The 25,403-nt window shown below is 42.6% G+C and overlaps 1 protein-coding gene across 9 annotated transcripts in view; it reads left to right on the top strand.

Annotated features, from left to right (window-relative positions):
- The window catches only part of CACNA1C (calcium voltage-gated channel subunit alpha1 C), a 648,228-nt gene that overhangs the window by 537,450 nt on the left and 85,375 nt on the right, over positions 1-25,403 (top strand). For all 9 annotated transcript variants that reach the window (XM_067536222.1, XM_067536225.1, XM_067536223.1 and 6 more), the window contains 9 exons: positions 71-130; positions 4,051-4,157; positions 5,704-5,791; positions 6,229-6,336; positions 6,919-6,971; positions 7,079-7,225; positions 8,515-8,716; positions 9,145-9,303; positions 15,030-15,140. In XM_067536222.1, coding sequence (XP_067392323.1) covers positions 71-130; positions 4,051-4,157; positions 5,704-5,791; positions 6,229-6,336; positions 6,919-6,971; positions 7,079-7,225; positions 8,515-8,716; positions 9,145-9,303; positions 15,030-15,140 — 1,035 coding nt within the window. The remainder of the gene's footprint in view (positions 1-70; positions 131-4,050; positions 4,158-5,703; positions 5,792-6,228; positions 6,337-6,918; positions 6,972-7,078; positions 7,226-8,514; positions 8,717-9,144; positions 9,304-15,029; positions 15,141-25,403) is intronic.

Consider the following 25,403-nt stretch of genomic DNA (forward strand, 5'->3'; position numbering starts at 1 on the left):
AACGGTGATTTCTTATTCCAGTGATCACTCACTGATCTCCTCCTCCACCCCATTCCCTTTTGTTTTACAGATTCTCTGTTATTTTGATATAGTTTTTACTGTCATTTTCACCATTGAAATTGCTCTGAAGGTAAAGTCCCCATCTTCTCTACCATTATCTGTCACTCATAAGCCTACTAGTTCTCTGCCACTATCTGTTGCTAACACACATGCCTGTTTGTATCTGGGTCACGCTCAGTAACGCTAACCCGATTGTGCTTATTTTTCAGATCCTAGGCAATGCAGACTATGTCTTCACTAGTATCTTTACATTAGAAATTATTCTTAAGGTAACCAATCTGAGCAATACACTTCTCTCTCTCTCTGTCTTTGACTTTGTATCATTTTAAATCCCATTGTTATCTTCACAGACAGGATTTTCTTTTGCTTTTTGGCTTATTAGTACTTGTCTAAGCTTTTAAACAGCTCTTTTGTCCAATTTTGATATTCAAATGACATTTGTTATATAAGGCCGGTGTCAGCATCATGCTGCATTGAGGACTCAATATGAAGGGATGATTCTTTCAGGAAATATAAGCGAGTGACAAGAAAAGGGCAAGCAGGCCAGATATTTACCCCAGCAGTTGCCAATCTTTTCAGGACAACAGTATGTGTGTACCACAGTAAGAACCATGAGCCTGCAGGACTCTCACATGTAGAACTCATATTGCAGAACAGCGCTGTGTGAACCAATGCCCTTCTCCCCTCACACAGTTTGGCATGCCAAAGTGAAGCTCTGAGTTCTACACAGTCATGAGATTATGGTTTGGGGAAATCTCCACAGGTCCCTTGTAGGGGACAATGTGCACAGCTGAGTGGGAGACAAACAGCAGAATTCCATGGGGAACAGAAGCTCATTGTTAAGGTCTGGAGCGGGAGCCTAGAATACCAGTCACTAAAGAATGAAGGCCAATAACTGGACAGGTACTGGTGGCTGAAAATCACTCATGCAGAGAGTGAAACTCTGCCTGGCTGAATACCCGCTTCTGATTTTCCAGGGGAACACCTTGCCCACCTTGAGGAAATGGAACAGGAGAATAATTTGGTGGTGAAGAAAATAAAAAGCTGTTGCCTCTCTCTTATCAATTTCCCAAACTGATAGTCTAATATTTTAAATAACAGTAATCAAGCAATGTTTTGGCTCTCTAGATGCAGGATTCAGTGGGCAGCTTGTTTTTTTTTCTCAGTGATCTGGTTTTAAGTGCTGGCAGATGGCAGCCTTCTCCTTGGAGCTGCTGAGATCTCATACCTCAGGCAGCTGATACAATATCAAATGAAAACTGGAAGGGCAGGCTGCTCCCTGAATAGTGTTAGGAGCTGGGCTTGTCTGTTTGTCTTCGAAGCACCAAACCTACAGTGCTCTCCAGAGAGACTCACACTTTCTGCTGTGTTACTGTGTGTGCCATTAAATCTAACACCCACAAAAACAACATGTGAGAAGGGAAAGCAGCTCAGCAGCAACATTTCAAACCTCACTTTAGTCCAGCTGTTAGCTCTTTGTACAAGGCCACCTTCTAGCCATTTGACTTTATGGTAGTACACCACTTATGGCCCAGTCCTGCTCCCACTGAAATAAATGGCAAAGCTCTCATTGACTTCAATGGGAATGAGAACAGGCCTCAACCTGTTAACTAACAAATCCAATGCACCTTGTAGTAACTATTTCTGGGATTAAATCCTGGTCCCTTTGAAGTCAATGGCAAAACTCTTGTTGAATTTCATTAATTAAATTCAGTGGAACCAGGATTTCAACTCCGGACTTTTTCCAGGTGTTACTGATAGGAGAGCAGGGTCTGAGCACAGGGTTAGGAAATCCTGAGTTTTACTCCTCCCTCTGCTAGTGTCCCATAGCTTGACCTCAGACAAGTCTCTTAGTCTCTCAGGGCCTGTTTCTCCACTGTCTTGTATCTTGTACAATCTTTTACATGAGTGCAAAGTAGATGTAAAGAGTCTCATTGACTGGATATGCACAAATGATTGGACAAAGCTCAAGACAGTGGAGAATTTGTAGTAAGGGGCAAATAACACTTACCTACCTCATGGTGATGAGATAACCATTAATTAATTAATATCTGTACAACGTTTTGAACATATAAAGTGCTGTATAAGTGAAGACTATAATTCTTCTTTAAAATGGCATTGCAGTTGCTTTCGTCAGTGCCACAGGTGGAAAGCAGACACTGCATTATACAGTCTTTTAAGTATCTTCCCTGAATATAATGAAATCTTCCAACAGTCAGTAAAGAACCACGGTTCATACAGTACTGAAACTCAACAGAGCTTCCTATCCTGATTTCAATGGTGTCTTCTTTCTTTCAAGATTGCCATACAAAATATAAGCAGTAAAGGGCATCTTTACCACCTTTGTCATGGCAAGAACCCTCCCTTCCCTCAGTCAAATGTGTCCATAAGTATAAATTCTAAACTGAGACCAGAGTTTATACTTCCTTCCCTTCTAAGTTCTGTCTGACTGGCTGATTGGTAGACAGTTCCTAATCTTGTGGATGTTTGGTGAACAAAGTAATTTGCTATATCATGTTCTCTTCAGCACTCCTATGACTGGAATTACCATGGGTAGCCCTGGCTGGAAACTGCCAGGAACTATGGACTAACAGCAGGAACCAGAGAACACATATAAGATTGTGTATCCATCACAATCCAACTAGACTTAGCCTCTGATTGTTCTTCTGCTGCTCTGAGCAGCCTGGCTAAAGCTAATAATTTTGAGAAACTGCAATGCTGATCTCATCTAGTTGTGTTTTGAGATGAGTCTTGCCCATCACATTCAAATCAAGATCTGAACTTCCCCCAAATGATGCTCTCTTTCTGTGGGACGGGGAATTCTAAAGCTCCAGAACTGTATTTATCGACAGTGTAACTAGAGATAGGTCTGAACCAAAATTCTAGGCCTGAAAACTTCTGGCCTTCCCAAAGTTCTGGGGCTTTTAGGCCTGGAGTTTGTTCTGACCCATCTGTAGTTACACTGTCAAGAAGTACAGTTCCAGAGCTGTAAAATTCCACCTGTCCCACAGTAAAGGAGCATTTTTAACAAAATCTCATTGTTATTCAATAGAATTCATCCTCCTGGGCAGAGTCCCTCATAAAGGAAGTGGAACTTTAATGTTCCAGAAGTGAAGGTGCTCCTGCTGACTGCACTTCCTAATACAGAAGCCTTAGTTACATTGTCCCCTGAAATCTTTCTTTGGGATTTGTGAAAAAGGAACAGAGGGGAAATATACTTTGTTTCTTGAACAAATATGCTTTGTTTCTTGAACAAAATTATAGGGACCAAACGGGGGCTCAGCTTGAGGGGAACAAAGTAGAGAGGATACGGAATTGAGTTTCTGAATCTAGGGAGTGAACCAATCAAAAGGGATTTCTGCCTATCATTTCAGCCCTGGCCTAAACCATAAAATCCCCAAGTGATTCAGTTGTTGTTCTTGCTCAGAGGGAGGAGGTTTCAGCTGTCCCTCCAGATGGTATTGCACGGAAAAATATCTCAAGAGACGGTCCCTTTTTATGTAATATTTTTTATTCAGCCTAGTCCTGGAAACCTTTATAAAATGCAGGCATCTTAGTCATAAGTGCCTTGCCACCAAAGATAAAGGGGAAAGCATTTGGTTGCAAAAAGTTGTTTTTGCAAACATTCACTGTGTTGCTTTGCTATTTCTAAGTGAACTTTCTGTTCTCTGTATGCTCCGGTTCCAAAGGAAGAATTACTGTCAGCCCCAAAAAAGCACCCTTTCCCCAGATGGGGTGGACACTGGCTTGAAACTTTTCCTCATATATTCTCTTGATAGTTATTTTACCCTCTACTCCACTTCATTTCCTTTCTCTTGGGACCCAACCTGTTCACTGGGGTTTTGAGGTAAAATGATTGCTGCATTAGAAATATTGCCCTTCCTTAAAATATACACCTTGAGAACAACCAGTTGGTCTTGGTCTGAGAGATGGTCTCTGCATAGCTGCTAATGGCAAAGTTTGTTTGTGTTTCCGTGTGCCTCCCCGCAGATGACTGCATATGGAGCTTTCCTCCACAAGGGCTCCTTCTGCAGGAACTACTTCAACATCCTAGACCTGCTGGTGGTCAGCGTTTCTCTCATCTCCTTTGGGATCCAGTGAGTGAGCCATTCTTGACTGAGATAATCCACTGGTCTGCTGGGAGAGGGGGAGTGAGAGGGGATGTACTAGATGGGTCATGTTGGCTTGTCTGTGCAAGATTTTATGTATTTTTACACTCTCCTGAACAAAAACAGTCTGAAGCCGGTTTTTCAGACTCGTTCAGTATGTGGCTAGCAAGGCTTGATATTAATTGGTTATGTTAGAACTTTCTGCCTCATACGGAAGATCTGAGGATAATGCCAGGGTAATTCCAAAATAACAAAAACCCAACTGCTACCAAAGCAACTCTGCCTTGTTCCTATTATGTGAGTAACAGCTTCCATAGGGCCTGCTCCAAAGTCCATTGAAATCAACAGAAACATTCTCTTTGACTTCAGTGGGCTTTCAATCAGTTTTTTAATGACTGTTCAATGCTCATTTTGGCCATTATCCTCAGCTCTTGAAGAGTTTGTTCAGGCTCTTCATATGTTAGCAAAGGGAGAATGTTCCCAAAAGCTGTAGGCAGGGGCCTGACAACGTACAACTGCAGGAGGGATTCTTCATCAGCGGCTCACTCCTGCAAGGTGCTGAGCACTCTGCCCCAGATGTGGCAAAGCACTTGCTCACATGCTTACTGTTAAGCACATGAATAGTCCCACTCAATTCAATGGGACTATTCATCTTCTAAAGTTCAGTACATGCTTACGTGTTTTGCTGGATCAGAAATGAAATGCTCAGCACCCTACCAAGTCGAGCCCCAGGTTGGACGAGGTACAGGTACCTCTACATTCGTAAGACACCAGGAATTAACTGACATGCTCCTTTCTTCTGTTAGCGTTTCAGCGGTGTGATTCTTTGTGCCCTTATCTTAAAATGTCTTGCAATAGCTGCATCTTGGCACCGTTTTCCATTGCACGTCCGTTGTGTATCTGGTAGCTTGTCCTGTTCAAGAGAGCCCTCCTGTGTTCTGATCCTTTTGTGAATACAATGGAGATAACGCTGGTGGGGTGCAATCTGGGACTCTATAGATCAAGAGGCAGGGCCCACTGGATAATTCAGTGGGACAGCTTCCCAGTCTATCTCAGTGCTTTCTGAAGTGCCCCTAAAAGCTCCTTCCTCTCACAGAAATTTCTGAAACATGGCTAAAATTACATTTTAAAAAATTAGGTGTATTCTGGGGAGAGTATCTAGCATTATTGATGCCTCTGAATTATATATTTATTCACGTCAAGGACTGTGTTAGAATGAAATGATTTATAAGGTACTTGCTAGTGTGTATGTGTGTGCCGCTGCCCTGTAGTATACTAAATCAAACTATGATAATCTATGTGTCATAAACCCTATACTGCCAAAAGATAATGGAGATTCTCCTTTACCCAAAATTGTAGTAGCCTGTGCTTTTGGAGCAGAAGATTCTGAGCCTGTTGCCACCTTGATACTTTGAGTGGCATGGCATACAGCAAAGGGATGACTCTGACGTCTTGAATTTCTTACAGTATTTGCAAATGGGAAAGAGTGGGTGAAACTCCAGGTAAAAGCTGATGTGCAGCTGTTCTCTTCCAGGTCCAGTGCCATCAACGTAGTGAAGATCTTGCGTGTCCTGCGAGTGCTCAGACCGCTGAGGGCCATCAATAGAGCCAAGGGACTAAAGGTTAGAGAAGTCCTGAGCCCCACAAGTTGTTCTCAAAGCTAGAAACACAGGTTACTTCAGGCAAGACGTACCAGCCTTTTAACACAGCTTGAATAGTGTTTAAAGGGTCACTGACAAGGCTGCGGCGTAATGCACTAGCTTTCGGTTGGTTTGCAGATAGAGGGGCTGTGCTTCTTGCCTCCTCTCTGTCAGCCAGGTCCCTTCACCTAACAGGACAGATATTCATATAGATGAGAACTGAGTTCTGGTCTTTTCTACACTTTTCTGCCTGCTCACACATAGTCCAGGGAGTCTTTTTTTCCTTTCCTAAGATGCCACTTTATGGAGCTTGTAAACTGGGATTCTCATATTTATGCTGAAGCCTTGGGCTTCTCCAATAGTGACAACAGCTCCGGATGGTCCCTCCAGTTACTCTTGCCCCTATCTTCCATTTGCAGCACGTGGTCCAATGTGTGTTTGTAGCCATCAGAACCATCGGAAACATTGTGATCGTCACCACTTTGCTGCAGTTCATGTTTGCCTGCATTGGAGTTCAGTTGTTCAAGGTAAAACCATTGGGTCCATTCACTCATCCATCTCACTGAACCATCCTCAGGGGGAGGGGGGAAGAAAAGTAATGGGAAGAAGTGTAAGGGAAGGGGAGATGGAGATTTGCATGGAGCAGAAAACATCCTCAGTATAGTCAGATAGGAGGCCTGGATTAAGCACTAATCACCCAGGTTCCCATTACCCAAGTTCCAAAGACATGAGATCAGGCTTGTCGCAAAGGTAACTCATTAAACCCCAGGTCATGAGAACCCAGAGCAACACTTTGCCACCTTCTCCGAGAAGTTTGTGACATGACATCAACAGCAGTGGGGCTTTTTTCAAGGAATGCTGCTGTGTCCACACCCATGTCTTGTACAACTAAACATTCCAGATGAAAGCTGAATGTTCCTTCTGACCTCCCCCTTTAGCTTCTCCATTTAAACCTCACCCCTCTCCTGACAGCAGTTGCTCCTCAACTCTTGATGGAGGCACATAGTTAAGCAAAGAGACAATGCCGTCTCCTTGCTACACTGATCAATAGTAACTCCCTGCACCATAATGAAGGGTGACTTCACTGTTCTTCTCTCATTCTCCTCTAGGGCAAACTGTATATTTGCAGCGATAGCTCCAAGCAAACAGAAGCAGAATGCAGGTGAGTCCATCCTTTCCCAGGCAGCCACATTTCTCGACTCCACTCTCACCAGGTCTGACTTGGGAACTGAATATCTCTCTTGTTTTCCTTCTGCTTTTCAATAACAGGGGGCATTATATTTCTTACAAAGATGGAGAGGTCACCCATCCCATGATCCAGCCCCGCAATTGGGAGAACAGCAAGTTCAACTTCGACAACGTCTTGACTGCTATGATGGCCCTCTTCACTGTTTCAACCTTTGAGGGCTGGCCAGAGTGAGTGCACAGCTGATCGGGGCCAAGAGGCTTGGTGGTGGGGAGCAGTGCAATTCCCCCATTCATTTTTAAGGGGAATTCAAAATCTAACAATTAATCTTTCCTCGTCTAAATTGTCATACTGTGTTGCTTGACAGCTGCCACACTCCAGCCCAGAGGTGGCTTCATTTCAGAAGAGGGTGAAGTGATTCCTGTAATATCCCTTATCCACTCAGAAGAGTTATGAGACTTCATTAGTGTTTGTAAAGTGTTTTGATATCTTTAGAGAAAGGAGATAGAAAAGTTCAGAGGAGGAGCTGTAGCAGCATTAGTGACAGTAGTAGTACTTCTGTATATGAAGACTGTAAACTCCTTGGGGCCAAGACTATTGCTCCTTTAACTCTTTCAGCTCTCAACAAATAGTAATGAGTAGTAGAAGCAATAGTAATATTTTGATTACTACTGATCAATATTAACATCATTATTGTTTCAACCAAGTGAAAGCAATGGTTCCTATTTTGACTGTTCAGTTAGCTGCCCAGTACTGAATGCTTGATACTGTGTAATACTAGGTATTGTGGTGTAATAGCTCCCTGCCATGCCATACTTTATCTGTGCTGTGAACAGTTTGGGAGGCACATTATCAGTATTTACTGAGAATGGTGAGTTCTCTCACAGGGCCACCCCACTGGTGCCGGGCCAGTGTGAAATGTGACAGTGCAGACCTGTCCGTGCTAGCCAGACGTGAGATGTCTCACAGTGCCATCCCTGTCTGTGCTGGGGGACCTGACATCTCTCACAGCGCCATTCAATCAAGGCAATTCAGGCATGAGCTGTCTCATGGCCAGGCTCAAGAGCTCTCCCTTGTTGGTGCCATCATGACTTCAGATAATTAAAAGTGCCCAGATCATCCTTCCTTTCAGAACTCCTGTGAACAGCACCAAACTAGGACCAAGTTCCCAACAAATTGGACTGTCCCTTCTTTATCTGCACTTTGTTAAAATGAAGGGACACATCTTATATTTTAAACTTTTAAAGGATTAAACTACAGATGGACCTGAACCCACAGCAGAGTTTAATAGGTAAATTAAGATCTGGATCTGAACTTTCACAAAAATTTGGGCATTAGAACTGGGGGTTTGTGCCTATCCCTGTATAAAACAAATTCATTTTCCAATATTGATAAATTATAAGAAAATAGCTAAAATTTATACTCCCATCACCTTAGTTACATAGCCCAGTGGGATATTATGAGACAGTATTGTTGGAAATTTTCTAAGTGTCTGCATTGGGTTTCTCTTCACCTTTAGTCTGCTGTACAAATCCATTGATTCTCACATGGAGGACGTGGGACCCATCTACAACTACAGGGTGGAGATCTCCATTTTCTTCATTATCTATATCATCATCATTGCTTTCTTCATGATGAACATCTTCGTTGGTTTCGTCATTGTCACGTTTCAGGAACAAGGAGAGCAGGAATACAAGAACTGTGAGCTGGACAAGAACCAGGTAACTTATGGCTGCATAATGCAACCAACGGCACGAAATACAGCCAAAGGAAATGCACGAAGGCTAAAATAAAGCCAGAATGGAACATATGAGGGCTATCAAAGGGATAAAGCATTATGCTGTCTCTATTCTGTCATCATTCAAGACCCAGGTAAAAGATTGTTTCTTAAAGGCCCATACACAGAGCCAAATTCTACTATAATAGCCATGCAACCACACTGACTTCATTGGGGTTGCATGAGTGTAACTGAGGGCAGAATTTGGCCCACAGGAAGTACAAATGGAAGGCTCCAGTAAGTAGAATTTATTTATTTAGATTGTGATCTAAACAAATTCCCCACCAAAAATTGCCATTGAAATATATTATTTTTTACATATGAGGCATTCTACCTACCTTATTTTTTTAATCTCTCCTGTCTCTTTAATAGCGCCAATGTGTTGAGTATGCCCTGAAGGCCCGCCCCCTGCGGAGATACATCCCTAAGAACCAGTACCAATACAAAGTGTGGTATGTGGTGAACTCCACCTATTTTGAGTACCTGATGTTCGTTCTGATCCTGCTGAACACCATCTGCCTGGCCATGCAGGTAAATCAGAGATCAGAAAGCACCATGCGTGTGTGGGTGGGCAGCTCTTCAGCTGGGAGGATGTGGAATCTGGCAGGGCTTTAAATTGCTCCCTAGCCTATAATAACTCCCCTGGAGTGAGAAATAAGAGATCTTACTCTCTTGTTTGTTAAAGATATTGGGCCAAATTCACTCCTGATGAAACACCACTGAAATCATGAATCTGCTCTCCTCCTCTTTCCAAGAGGACACCAATAACATAATTCTGTTTATCCTCAATTAAAAAAAAATAAATAAACAGCCAAATCACAGTCCAAGTAAATGGCCATCTAAAGAACAAATGAATTCACAAGCCACATAGATAAGCCTCTGAAAAGTAAGGTGGGCCTGAACCAACACCTCAATACTAATACCCCCTAAAACTCTGGGGACGGCCAATACCCAGACCTGAACTCTGTATCTCAACCCTTTCCCTATCAGAAAAAGATGGCAAATATCTGGGGAAGAAAAAAGAAAAGGAGGAAATGAAGGAGAAAAAATCACCAGTATCATCTGTACTCTGTATCTATTCTTGCATTGCTGAATGAAGACTAGAATATTTGAGTTTACCATAGAACACACCAAATACTACATTGATGACCATGTTTTCAAAGGGGCTTCATCTCAGACTTTTACATCATAGATGCAGTTTTAGCTTTTGTACCTGTACTATTTCACAACTACAGTATTGTCCATTTCTTCAACTCCATCTTGTGTGCAAACTTGCATTTGCTCATGCAGATCAAGTAATTAGGCGCTTATATTTCCAGAGGATGCATTTGAAAACTCAGCCAAAGAGTTCAAATTCTATTCTTGGATGTGTATTTAAGGCAATGAGAGTCATGCACATACAATTAAAGGCAAAATTTGTCTCAAAGAGTGAAGTGTCATAGAAGACCTGCAACCTATTAGGATTACTTCCTTTCCTTCCTGGAGACTTGCTGTATTCAAAAGCAAAGCTTCTGGAAGCAATGCCAGTCAAGGAAACTAATTAGTGATGAAGTGAGAGGGAAAGTAGTGTCCAGGATCAGAAACTAACTAAAGAGACAGAAAACAAAGACCAGGAATAAATGGCCCATTGTCATTGGCTATGTCTACACATATGGTTGTGTGTAGAGTACCTACACTGCATGCCTCCCTAGCATAGGTATAAATAACAGTGTAAATAGTGATGCACTAGTTAGGCAAGTAGAATAAAGACACGCCAGAACCTTAGGCTATAAGCCCTACATGGCTCTCAACACACTCCCCACTAGCAGTGCTTCCCATATCTATGCTGCTATTTTTAGCAGTATAATGTCCTGTTGTCAGAGCCTTTCCCTGCTACCTCCCAACTGCCAGTCCCTTTCACTGCCATGTGTAGCTACACACCATAGTGTGGATGCAAACTGTTTTTCATAGAGTCATAGAAATGTAGGGCTGGAAGGGACCTTGAAAAATCTTCATGTCCAGCCCCCTGCACTGAGGCAGGACCAAGTAAACCTAGACCATCCCCCTAGTAGATATTTGTCCAACCTGTTCTTAAAAATCTCCAGTGATGGGGATTCCACAACCCCCTGGGAAGCCTATTCCAGGACTTAACTGCCCTTATAGTGAGAAATTTCCTAATATCTAACCTAAACCTCTCATGCTGCAGATTAAGTCCATTACTTCTTGTCCTATTTTCAGTGGTCATGGAGAACAATTGATCACAGTCCTTTTTACAATAGCTCTTAACATATTTGAAGACAGTTATCAGGACCTCCCTCAGTCGTCTTTTAGCAAGACTATACATACCCAGTTTTTTTCACCTTTCCTCATAGGTCAGGTTTTCATCATTTTTGTTGCTCTCCTCTGGACTCGCTCCAATTTGTCCACATCTGTTCTAAATGTGGTGCCCAGGAGTGAACACAGTACTCCAAGTGAGGCCTCACCAGTGCAGAGTAGACTGGGAAACTTACTTCCCTGGTCTTACCTACAACACTCCTGATAATACACCCCAGAATATTAACCTTTTCTGCATCTGCATCACATTGTTGACTCTCATTCAATCTGCACTCCACTATAACCCCCATATTGTTTTCAGAAATACTACTGCCTAGACAGTTATTCCCCATTTTGTAGTTGTGCCTTTGATTTTTTTCCTTCCTAATTGAAGGACTTTGCACTTGTCTTGAATTTGCACTTGTATTGAATTTCATGTTGTTGATTTCAGATCAATTCTCCAACTTGTCACGGTCATTTTTAATTCTAATCCTGTCCTCTAGAGTGCTTGCAACCCTTCCCATCTTAGTGTCATCTGCGGACATTATAAGCATACTCTCCACTTCATTATCCAAGTCATTAATAAAAATATTGACTAATAGCGGACCCATGACTGACCCGTGTGGAATCCCATTAGATACACCTTCCTGATTTGACAGCAAACCATTGATAACTACTTTTAGAGTACTATCTTTCAACCAGTTGTGCACACACCTTAAAGCAATTTCATCTAGACACCAGTTTGCCTATGAGAATGTCATGTGGGACTGTGACAAAAGCCGTACTAAAATCAAGATATAACACATTTTCACTGTCCTGTGTAACTACACATGCCCCCTCCAGTGTAGAAAAGACCCGTGTGATGCCCCTAGGTTCCATATTAGGACCAATATTGCTTAGTATGTTTATCAACTACACTCAAAAAATATCTACATTAAAAGAACTTTGTTAAGGTTGCAAAGTCAAGCACTCTATTAGGAAGTGCCAGAATTAAGGTTGTCTGTTCAACTTTAATTGGGCTCCCTTGTGCATTATGATGCAGTCTTTAATTACATGATCACATACGATGTTTTTCACAGGCTCCCAGGCTCCCTCTCCAGCCCCCCTCATCCAATCTCAGTCTCCCCACCTCCTCCCCACTTGCCTTCCCTTGTCTCCCAGTCCATGGCTCCTTGTCCCAGTCCCTTTACCCAGCCATGCCAAGTTCTTCCACACCCCAGCTCTTTGTCAGATCTCTCTCTCCCTGCTCCCCGGTTCCCACCCCCCATACTGGTTCCTAGTCTCATTCTCCTTATACAGCCAGTCCTTGTCTGCCCCCTCCCTTCCGCACCTCATCTGATCTCAGTGTGCCCCCACACAAAACCAACTGGCTTCCCCCCCATGTCTTTCACTGGCTCCCAGTCTTCCCAGCTCCCAGCACCATTCTCCTTGCCCAGCCAGTCCCAGTGGCAGTTTCTCTCCTTGCCTCTAGTCCCAGTTTCATCAGAATCCTTGTCCTAATTTATTCATTTTCCTCCCCTCTGATCTGGCTTCTCTGTGCATTCGAATCAGATAGCTTCCTCCTCCGTGCTTCCAGGGTACCAGCAGGGAGATCACTGAGAGCCCATAATAGACAGGCTCCCTGCAGTCAACCCAGCCCCACCCCAGTCCAGCAGAGCTGGGAGCAGCAGTTACACAGGGGGTACGTCTACACAGCAACTAGACACCCATGGCTGGCCCATGCCAAGCAACTTGAGCTAAGGCTGCGGGGCTGTTTCATTGCTGTATAGCTTTCTGGGCTGGGGCTGGAGTCTGGGCTTTAGGACCCTGCAGGGTGGGAGGGTCCCATACCTCAGGACATGGCGAGTAGGGGTTTTTCTTTGCTGTGTAGACATACCCAGAGTGTCCAACTTCATCTCTGTAGCCTTGAGTTGGGGCAAGCTCAGTTGCTCCGTAGGGTTTATGCATGAACAGTCTGGTCAGCACTAGGTAGGATGACCAGACATCCCGATATTATAGGGACAGTCCCAATATTTGGGGCTTTGTCTTATACAGGCGTCTATTGCCCCCCACCCCCTGTCCTGATTTTTCTTGCTATCTGGTCACCCTAGTACTAGGAGTTGCGAAGGGACGGAGCATGTTAAATGAGGATGAAATCTTTGACATTCTAGCTGCTAAAAATCAAAGAAGGCTTTACTAAGCATGTGCAAACTGCAATTTTTCAAAGACTTATAGCTTGGCCAAATTTGGGCAGATTGTCACAGGAACAGCAAAAGGCACATCCTTGATAAAGGCCATCCCTCCCACATTGCAAGTCCCTTCCCCAAAGCATGGAGAGACACTAGAACTTTTTAAAGAAAAGGTCACCAGAATCTTTTTTAAATGGATAGAACAACATCTTTTTCCCTAGCCTTGTTCTCAGAAATAGCAGAACTGTTCTGGCTGAAATTTTCCCAAATAATTCAGCCTGAGCCAGATACCCAGCATGGGAAATTTCAGCCCAAATGGTTAAGGTTAAGCACATTAAGCATGTTAAGCAGGTTAACATTAAGCACGTTAAGCAGGTTAACATTTAGCACAATTTTATAAGCAACTGAAAACAGGGTCTTATAATGGGAAGTGTCAGGCAACCTTAAAATAGGCAGCACTACCAGCTCCACTTATAATGATCTGATAAAGTGGATGAACAGTGAGAAGGACAAATTTGCAATAGACACATTATTTAGGTTATTCAAGACTAGAGAAGACTGGAGTAACTTCATAGGATCTTAATAAAGCTAAGTGAATGGGCAACATGACTGCAGATATAATTCAGAGTTGACAAATGCAAGGTAATGCACATTGGAAAGAATAATTTGAACTACTCATGTAGATTGCAGGATTCTGAATTAACCATAATTACTCAGGAGCAAGACTTGGCATCATTGTGGACAGTTTAATGAAATCTCTATTAAATATGCAGCAGCAGTCAAAAAAGTAAACAAGATATTAGGAAAGAGTGGGATAGGAAATAATATTGCAAATGTCATTATGCCATTATATAAATCAATAAAGCACCCTCTATGGAATACTGTGTTCAGTTCCGGTAATCCCCATTTCAGGAAGCTAGAACAGAATTAGAAGGCGTCCAGAGACAGAGAAGTTATTAGGTGTATGGAAATACTTCCACATTAGGACAGACTGAAGAGATTGAGACAGTTTGGTGTAGAGAAGGGACATGTTAGAGGTGTACACAATAATGAATGGTCTAGAGAAAGTGAGCTGGGTGCTCCTATTTACATTTCCTCATAATACGAGAACAAAAGCACATTTAATGAAACTGAAATGCAACAAATTTAAAACTGATAAAAGGAAATATTGTTTTTAGCCAACTTATAATTTACTTGTGGAATTCACAGATATTATTGGCACAAAAAGATGAGTAAGGTTAAAAAGTGATTGGACGCGCTTATTTGTATACATATATATGTTATGTAGGAATTAAAAAATTAGGAATATAAACCCTTATACTTCATAGCATAAACCAACCAATGACGTTTGGAGCCCAAGTTAGCAATGCGTTTGAGCATAGCTGTAAATCCATCCCTCCAGTATTTAAGTATATGCTTAAATGTTTTGCTGAACTGGGACCGGAGTTAGGAAGAACCTTCCTGGTTGAGCAGATTCTTTTATAATTGCCTATTATGCCATTTCTGTGGGCTTCCTGTGAAGCTTCTGGTATTTGCAATTGTCAAGGACAGACTATTAAACCATATGGACTGTTAGTTTGGCCTTGTATGACGGTTCCTGTGTTACAATCTAGGACTAATCCTAAAGTGATCCACATCCAGTGTTGCTTGACTGAAGGAAAGTTATTTCTGTGAATGAATTTAAGGAGAAGAGAGGCATAAACCTGAAAAAATATGGAGAGTCCTTGTTAGGGGTGGAATGGAACTCTATATTCCAAACAGTCCATTCTTCACAGTGCTGGGGTGTGTGTTTTTCAGCACTACGGTCAGAGCTGTCTCTTCAAAGAAGCCATGAATATCCTCAACATGCTCTTCACTGGTCTCTTCACCGTTGAGATGGTTCTGAAACTAATTGCCTTCAAACCCAAGGTAGGTGTGGTAGATTGGGCTTCCCTCTTTCTCTGTGTGTATGGAGTGAGAGTGAGGAGAAGGAGGAGGAGAAAATATGTAATAACACAACACCCCCCACCCCCCCCCCCCCCCCCCCCCCGCACCTCCATTCACCACCCAGTAGCTGTCCTGGGCAGTTGCTTTCTGGATTGGAGTCTCATCCTGTGTTTGAAAGAGCTTTTCTCATGTAGATAGAAAATATGTAAAAAGAGCAGTGCCTTTAAGAAGAGGAAGATCCTGCTCCTTCATTATTATGAAGTCATAATACAGTTAAGGCTACCACATGATTTCCATATGAATGCTGTTCTAACGCTCTCTCTAACTTTCCCAAAACAAATTTTATAGGCTGAAACATCTCCTGATTAGTCTCCAGGCCACAAGTGATTTTATTTTTTTTAAATGTGAAGTTAATCAAATATGATTCATGTGGTGTTATGATACTTGGAAATTTTTCCTCAGGTTTTGGAAAAAACATTCTGTGTATGCACAGATCAGTTATCAGTCTGCTCATAGTTCAAAATGGCTGGCAGATCAGGCCTGTGCACTACTCCTTCGTGAGGATTATAGCACAGGGCTGGTTGGATAACATTAGTTTTGAATGTAATAATGTATTGCTAATGTTGGAAACCCCATCAGTTCCTATCTCTAGGGGTGGTTATGTTCACAGGAGCTCCACCTTTCACTAGCATAACTATACCGGAAGGAAAGTTGTAATTTACAAACTCTTCCAGCTAACCCAGCACAGCTCTTAAATTAACTGAGGTCTTCATCTTTTTAGTGTAGCGTCAACAACATTTCATGAGATCTCAATATGGCATTAACAAAGGGGACAATCTCCACCATATGCGATAATCAAACTTGTCTACTCTACCAAAAGTTAAAGCATAATTCTTCTCCAACTTGTCATCCTTCTTCCCTCCCAGTGCAGTAACTTTCTCCTTGCATGCCACTCAAACCAGTATCTCTCTCCCCCATCATCTCTAAGTTGACTCTTCTCCCTCCCACCACAGCACCTCTGTCCCCTCTCCCCACTTTTTCTATAAGGCTTTTAAAAGTTAGAGGCCGAGGAAAGTCACAGTCTCTGCCCTCAGCCAGCCCAGAATCTCTCTCTCTTCTCCCATCATTCTTTTACATGTAGCACTCATGAAGGTTACAAGCTTCATTGGTTATATTGGAAATCTTGGAACTTCTATGGGGTCTCAAATATGGTGTCTGTGAAAATTACAAGCACCACCAGCTGTACCAGCAGAGCATGAGGCACTCGGCTTACAAGTCTGAGACGCTGCAATGTATGCTACCATGCAAATTCTTCTAAATCCAACACTTTGTAAAAACCTTATATGCACGTTATATGTGTTTAGTAACATACCTCATGCATTTAGTAGCATCCTTCTGCTTAGGTCCTTCTTCGTTACACTCTTCAAACTTTGTTATGGACTCTGATCATTGTGAGTTTAAAAAAAAATTGAGGACATTTCAAAACTAAAAACATTTCTATGACATAATTAAAGATGAGATATTTTTGGCATATCTTTTTAACACTCATTAACAAGAACTAGAACATCAGAGTTGAAAGAGTCTTGAAAGCCAGGACATTCTCAGTCAAGGTCCCAGCATCAACCATAAGTCTACCCCTGCCCATCCTGAAAGAACAGCCAGCTAAAGGAATATACCATATTAAAGAGACAAATGAAAAAATCTGGATGCCAAAATTAGCTCCAGCACTTAATTTAATTTTAGAAGAAGTCAGACTAGATCTCCACAGTGCTCCCTTCTGGCCTTGAAATCTATTAACTAATATTTTCAGAGAACATCCTCCCTCCCCCCCCAAGAAAAACAGGGTATATGCCCCAAAAAGATCAGGAAGGGGAGAATGAACCTATGAAAATTGCTGATACAGCTGAAAGCCTGCCTTTAGCAGCATACTAATGCTGATTTATGTTCTGTACCAGTGCAGTGATTCTGTAAATCTGGGAACATCAATGTGTTCTGCAGTGTAATAACCCCCAGTTGCCCTCCTTTTCATTACAAGCAAGCCTGTGGAGGTGCCATCATGCACTGCTCCATCTTGATTCAAACTGCCTGCCAAAGAAGGACACCACCTACTTCCAGAAGGCCTCTTAGATCATGTTGGACCTTAATATTTCTATGGGCCACACAATATAGCTGTAACATGCTGCTCTATTTTATCTATGTAAATTGGGCACAGAGTTCCAGCTCTGAGAAAGATGGTATGATATAAAAAAATAAACCTGCTTGGACAGCAGATAGGTGGTTGTCCCTAAGGGGACTATCTGAACAATCTGAGAGAGGTTATCTTTAACCTGAATGAAGAGCTTTAAGATACAGTCTCTCCCACTGAAACATCCCAAGTTCCCCAGCAAACGCTAAAGATTAAGTGCCATTACATTTTCCAGGTATGAATTATTAGCTTAAATGCTTACACGGTCTCTGTTGCAGATGGAATTGGCTGCCACTTCCAGAGCAGTAAAACCCAAACCAGTCTCTGCTTAAGCTGCTTTGTCTGTTTTGATGTTATGCCTAAAACCCCGTCTTTTCAGTCTGAAGAGTTCCTGAAATTGATGGAGCAGTTACTCCTTCATGACTGACTGCAACAGAGTAGAAGCTGTAGATGGGGACCTGAAGGTATCATTTTCTCATCTGAGCAACAGCAGGAAAGACTTTCAGGAAAGGACAATGCAGGAGAAATAAATGTGAGAGAAGCAGCAGCAGGCCTGTCACAGAACCTAAGCTGGGGAGTTTGCTGTAGGGAGCACTCCGCTGTAGAGCTGCTGGTATTTCTGAACTCAGCAAGAGGCGCTGTGTAGGTAACATAACTACTGCTGGATGTTGGGAAACTGTCACGCACCCACTTCTCTCCTGCCACTCCCTAAAGGATATTTGGGAAGGAATGGTCCCAGCATCAACCACTAGTTATAGCTAATCCCAGTATCTCCCAGGAGGGGTCACAGCCGGGACCGTTGAAGGAGCAGTGGCTATGTGGAGAACACAGCTACTCATGCCCTTTCATGACAGAATAACTGAAGGAGCTCACAATCACTGTGGTCCCAGCTTCTCCCTGCAGCAGTCACTGTAGAGAGTGGTGCAGAAGTGGTGGCTGTGTGGAAGTATAGAGCTCGTGCAACCCCAGTCTCTCCCAGCATGAGTACCAAAGGCCAGGGGGTCGTAGCTCTGGCGGTGGGGAGTTTACAAGCTACTCCTATTACAGCTGTTTCTCACTGGCATGTCTGTAATAATAAAAGACATATGGCTCTTTCTGATTCTGTATGTATTTTTCACCATGTCCACAAGCCATTATTTATCTCTTGGCCCCTGTTTTCTTGAGGCACTGTGCCCTGCTTATTCAGCTCTCTTGATAGCATAATGGAAAGAAAAAAAACCAAGAAGGAATCAGTTCCATAAGCACTAAATGTGAGCACAGACTCACCCTGGCATAGGGAATTTACTTGCGTAATCCAGTGCTGGAACTACTTCTTGCTTTAGAGTAAGGACTCAGTAAACAAGAGGCTATTCTCTGAGGTGGGGAACTACATTTAGTCCAGGATTTGGGTTCACATCTTAGCACTATTCCATGCTCCGTAAACAGTATTTGAAGGTGGTAGAAAAACAAGAGGTTTCATAACTAAATACAGCCCTGGCACTAGGACTGATTGGCCTTTGCATCTCTTTAGTTTTAGCCTCTGTGAGGGCAGGGCAGTCTCTGTCATTTATGCCCAGCTCTGGAGGTAGTGCCGTCTTTCAGCTGACACCACTTACTAGAGCAGTACTGTCTCTGAAGCCCATGTCTTTAGGTATGCAGTGTTTTTCTGGAGCAGAGGCACAGATCTCGCAGGTTTTATCAGTGTGAGGCAAACAGCCCATCAGCATCTAACCTACTCCAGGCATGAAGAGGGAATGAGAAATAAAGGGTTTTGTTAATAACCAGAGAGAGAGATGGGGATGATTAGGACTGCTGATAGGGAACACATGCACTGTGTTCCTTGTCTCTCCTTGCAGCGTGTTAATGTGCTGCTCCCAAATGGACCTGGAGTGTTTGTCTTGACCGAGTCCCATAAACTGACTCAAGATTAGTTACTCTGAACAGACAGGCAATTTAAAGAGATGTTCTTGAGGCTAGGGGGACAGGGGGTTTTGGGTGTCTGTGTTTCTAATTTATAAAAAGCTTCGGCCACTGTGGTGAGCTTTTTGTAATGGTGCTTCCTGGGTTTTTCTCTTTAGCACTCAGAGTCCAGTTTGAAATTTGTACACACATATTTGTACCCCCTGCCACCCTGCCCTCAACCAGGCAGACATGGCATTAAACATGAGAGAACGATTTAACTGCTAGCACAGCCAGGGACATAAACTAGCTCTATAGCCCTTTTCATCAGTAGATCTCAAAGTGCTTTACAAAGGAGATCAGTATCATGATCCCCATTTTTAAAGATGGGAAAACTGAGGTACAAAGAGAGGTGAAGTGACAGGCTCAAGGTCATCCAGCAGGATAAAAGCAGAGCTGGTAATTGAACCCAAGTTTCCTGAGTCCAAGTCCACTGCTATAGCTACTAGGCCACATTGTTTTCCATAAAGAGGACAGTAAGTAGTAACTTCAGTGGACTTTTGTCCACTTATGCCATCAGGAACTTTAGCCAGGATTAATAGCCCAATAGGTTTCTTTAGATAGAGAGATCTAAAACTGGGAGGGGTTTGAGTCAGACCCCCAGATGCAAACACCCCCAACCTTTCTGAGAGTTCAGATCCAAATAGAAACTCAGAGATGGATCATGTCTCTATATAGTAGGCTAAACTAAAGGCCTGAATGTGAACATGCACGTATACATGAACTTTGGGAAAATGGGATTCTGGAAACAAACTTTCCAGCTCTAACCTGTCTCTAATCTACAGGAGAATTGTATGAATAAAAGACCTGATAAAGAACCAAACAAATTTGTCACTTGTTAGAAATGTCTCTCGGAGAAGTAAAAATCCATACATCCATCTGTTGGCCAACACTCACATCCTAAGCCACAATCAAGGGGTGCATCAGCTATATCACCCTAATCGCTGAAGCTGCTACTTGTTTCATAACCTTATGCCAGAAGATAACATCACTGCTAAACAATGGTGGATTGTTTGGTTTTTGGTGTTTCAAGATAAAGACTGGCATCTGAAGAACAGGAGTGCTCTCCTTTTCCAAGAGAAAGGTGAATCCAAACTCATTTATGGGACCTGTCTTCTCTCCCTGTTTCATGAAGAGAACACATTTTTTTTAACTCATACCGGTAGAGAAAAAGGACAAAGTCAAATTCATCTCTGCTTTAACTCTGTTGGCTTCATCAGCATTTCTGGGAATGAATATAGGGATACATTTCCCCCAGTTAATCCTAGAACTTTCCAGAGAAATGGTTCCTTTAATTGCTGAGCCTTTCATACTATACTTGTCTTCTCAGAAAACGTTCATTATCCCCTCCCAGAACCATTTTTTGGGTCAGGAATAGAATCCTAGAAAACTGAATTTCTACTATCACTATCTTCATGGCACTAATTCAGATGGTACTTCAATGGAACTACTCACATAAATATCTGCCTAACTTTATTCAATTGCCTTGCTGAATCTGGGCCCATGTGAATACTGGGGATTTATCTAAAAAAATCATAGACATGTAAATGTCCATCCAGTGTATCAGCCAAAACTTCTCTCTCCTTGATGTTTACATGTAGGTGACTGTCATATCTCCCATAAATCATCATATAGTCAAGCCAGGCATATATACATCTTCTAATTTTTTCTTCATAAGATCATTACGTCAGCCCCTTCTTTATCTTTGTTGCTCTTCTCTGAGTTCCCTCCTTTTATTGACATCTTTTTGGGATAGAGGTGTCCAGAATTGTATGCACTACCATAAATGAGTTTTGCATTCAGTGCCGGATGTACACTCCCCAGGCAGTTCCAGGAAGGATTGTGACTTTCTCTACACAGGGGAGTCCTGACTACCCAGTGCATCCTTCAGTTCACTAGGAAACACTTCCTTTCTAAGTCTTAATTGATTTATGCTTCCTCATTTATTAATAGATCTGCTTTCTCACTCGCGTTTCTTTTTCTCTGGGTGTATTTGGCCCTGTTTATTCCCCCTTTAAGCCCTTCACTTAGCATTAATCATACCTTTGATGCTCTTATATTTCCTTTCACGCCTGCAAACTGACTCATCTGTTTTGGTTCCCTCCTTACTACTCTGTTTCAGTGCAATTCCTTTTTTACACTCAGATCTTTGAAGAGTCTTTTGCTAAGCCATATTGGCTGCTTCTTATTCCTTGCATTCTTCTTTTTCAGTGTGATCACAATCTGTTGTGCCTTGGTTATGACATATTTTAGGGTGCCCCGGCCTTTGTGCATGCTATTGAATTTTTTTACATCATCCCATTGCCTGAATTCTCATGAAGTTTCTTAATTTTTGAAATCTAGCAGTCTTTGTACTGCTGCATTCCAGTGGTCTTAGAAATATCTATCTATCATAAAGTATTGAACTGGCATCAAACACCATAGGATTTGAGCCTCTCTGGCAGATCAAAGATTTTGGCACCTGGGAGGATCAGATTAAGGATCTTTCTGTACTAATGCAGCTATGTCAGGAAACCTGGTTGCAACAAAGTTGTCTCCTATCCAATTACAAATATTGTTCCAGTTTGTAGTGTAGACTGGATTTCATCTGTGGTCCCAGGATTTAACCAGTTATAAAACACAGTTAAGATCCAATCCATGCAGGATAGCCAGGAAACATATGTTTTTTGTAACCAGGTTTCCTGAGGTTCAGTGTCATGGATTTGTAGTGTAGATGGGGTCTTATCTCAGGACTGGATTATCCATGAAGTTCAGGACTAGAGCCTCCAGATACCATGAGATTCCTGAGTGCAGGCTACCCAAAGATTTTGACTAGGCTGTTCTGGTTGTTAAAAGGCTCACACACTGTGATTTCTTTCTGCATTAGACTTGAGGCAGCCAGGATAGACATCTGGCTGATTCCTCTCATCAGCCTCCGTTACATCCTTTCTGCTCTGCAGGACACTAAAAGAGACAGCTAAAAGAGGTATTGGCTGACTAGCTCACCCACCCACCTGCAACAGAAAGGGCATTTTGCCTTCTTCCTTTAATGTGTTAGTGATTGGAGGCAGGAGCATGAAAAGGGAAAGAGAGGGAGAAGGGGTAAGAAAAAAGATCTGAGGGGCCAGATAATGAACACCTTTTGAGGATAAAAGTGGAGAAGAGACACGGGAACATGAGGAGAGCAAGGAAGAACCAGACAACAGAAAGTGAGGATCAAAGAAAGTGAGAGAACAAAAAGACCAGGTATGAGGGGAAGGAGAGGAATAACAACAGAGAATTGGGTTTCAGAGAAAGGGAGAGAAACAAAAGCAGGAGAAGAAATGCTGTGTATAAACAGTGGGCAAGGGGAAGGAGAAAGTATTTTTAAAGGGAAGAGAAAATACAAGATACAGAAAGAGGAAAACATTAATAAAATGAACAACGAGAAGACTAACCAGAAGAGTGGAAAGGAAAAGAAAGGGAAGCACAGAGAGGGGTAGAATGAAAGAATGAGATGGAAAAAAGAAAATAAAGAAGGGAAAGAAAAATGGAGGGAAATGGAAATAAAAACCAAGGAGGGATGCATATAGCTATTGGGCTAATTAATGTTATTCTAGCTATGCTCCTACATGTTACTGAAGTTCCCTGGCAGACGTCCCTCTGGTCCATGTCTGAGGGGCATTGATTTCTCATTCACAAAATCTCCTGATGTGCTGTTCTGTAAGGTTTGGAACTGGGTGAATAAGTTATATTTGATGCATTTCACCTCCTTTTACATGGATTAGAGGTGAAACTCACCCCTGGTGTAGGGGGCTGATGCACAGTCTCCAGCACCACATGAGCCACACAGAGGAACTGCATACACCCCCTGCATACCACAAAACTGACCCGCACTTCAGCTCGAGACCAATTTGGAGATGGGAGGCTCTGCACAGCCAGCATGGAAGGGTTGGGGCTGCTGTTCCCACCCATAGGTACGTTGACTCTGTGTTAGAGGAGTGAATCTGTGATAGAAAAGTTATCATTATCCTCATCGCACAAAGGGAGAAACTGAGGCACAGAGAGATTAAGGCCACAAGTCAGCAAGGTACTTAAATACATGGCAATTAAAATACATGCCTAATCCCACTGACAGTAATGGTCTTATTATTAATAATAATAATTATTATTATTACTATTTTATGAGTATAAAATTATGTATGTGCTTAATTACTTTGATGAATCAGGCCTAAGTGATTAGTCCAAGATCACACAGGAGTTTGTGGCAAAGACAAGCAAAGAACCTGCATCTCTCAATAGTCAGTCCTATGCTTTAGCCATAGGACTGCCTTCCCTTTTACAATAGACTTTGCATTTGCGACTACCTGTTTGCCAGGGATTAGGAGTGCAAAGCATGTACGTTGTGTGGGTATTTGGATATGCGGCCTTCACTATCAACTGGCATGACAGGGGGAATGACCCTCGTTTCTAGTCCAGTTATGCAGAATTGAATACTAATGTGTGTCTTCCTATATGTCTGAACAGCACCTAGCACATCTGGCCTGCTATTGTAATGTAAATATATAACAGTGATTAATAATTAGATTGACAGGTAAAGGATCAGACTGTCATGGGATGGGGGCCCTTCAGTAGACTTGCTCTCTCCTTTGCAATTCCTACACACGACCATTAATTATGTCTGTCTATGGGTGGTAGGGTTCAAAGGCAATTGAAATTCTTGTGCTTAGGGAAACAAGGATTGCTTCCTCCATGCACCTCTGGGAAGACGGGCATAGAAGAGCAGGGAGGAGGAGGAGAGGCCATGAGCCCGTGTTTCCTCCTCATTAGCCTGAGAAGTTGGTCAGCTGAACCTCAGGGAGCAGGCTGCACCCTGCATGCCGGAGAGCCTTGGAAAGATGGAGTCCAGGTGGCAGAAGAAAACAGAAATGGGATTAGGGAGGGATTGTGCCTCCAATAACAGTCTTCCCCACAGCTCCATCAGGGTGGTGTGGATCCACCCCACCCCAAACACAAGTCACTGACTAAAGACCATCCATGCACAGAGCACATGGGACGGGGTTTGTCTCAGGACAAGCACCAAGGTGGCTGTTGTTGCTTATTATGGGCCCTCAGACAGATCCCATTCTGACTGTTCTATAAAACCTATTGGATGAAGGGCTCATAGGAAGAAAGGGAAACCGCATTTCTCTTATTTAGAGTGCAGGCACATTAGATTAAAAAGAACATTTGATGTAGACAAAAGAGCATTGATCAACAAACATTCCAATACAGCATAATGTAACAAAATACACAACAGGGGACTGAGGAACAAGATGGTTCTGCTAACATCTTCCAGACTACAGGCATCAACCACGATATGGACTGGATCTAGTCCCTATGCAAACATCCAAAGAATCCTCATTGGTTTTTCCTTTAGATTTCAATGAGTTTCTAAATCAAAGATGACTATGATCTGCAAAACATAATCCCATTTTTTGTCGAACCTACTGTACCAGTTGTGGGACACTGATCATTGGTAGGAATTTAAAGGAGAGGAAAGCAGGTGCTATAGTTAAACTTCACAGAGATAGGAGGCAGCTACCCCAGCCAAACAAATTGTGCAGTGTGAAAGATATCAGATAAATGAAATGGGGGAAACTGGATTGATAACAAGACACACAGCCTTACACTAATTTCTAGGCCACTGGTTCCATTTGAGCCCTGACCACCAGAGATCAATATTCTTCACTCTGAACGCTAGTCAATGCCCTGTATGAAATGAGCTGATCTGTGTTTAGTTTCCTAGTGGATGGGGTCCATGTCACAAAAAAACATCCGCACAATTGGCCCCAGTTGGTCTCTTTGTTGGCAATCCCAGTGAGAGGCCAAGAAGTGAATGAGCATGAAGAATGAATTCCTCTTCCCTCTAGAAGTGTTCCCCTCCTTGTCATGGTGGAAGCACATGGTAGGAAATTGGAGGATGCTTGCACTGCCACTGCCCATGTGCTTGGAGAACATCCTCTTCCTGGGACTGACAATCCAACACCTTTCAACAACACAAAATGTATCCTGTACTCTTTATTATTGAACATGTGTAACTGTTCTAATTTTCCCCAGCAAGGGCTATGCAGTGTGATTAGCCAACCTCCTGAAGGACTGATGGGTAATCCGATAGGCAAAGA

The sequence above is a fragment of the Emydura macquarii genome, unplaced genomic scaffold, assembly GCF_026122565.2.
Source record: "Emydura macquarii macquarii isolate MOO-44397 ecotype Brisbane River unplaced genomic scaffold, CSIRO-AGI_Emac_v2 contig_3530, whole genome shotgun sequence".
Classification (NCBI taxonomy): domain Eukaryota; kingdom Metazoa; phylum Chordata; order Testudines; family Chelidae; genus Emydura; species Emydura macquarii.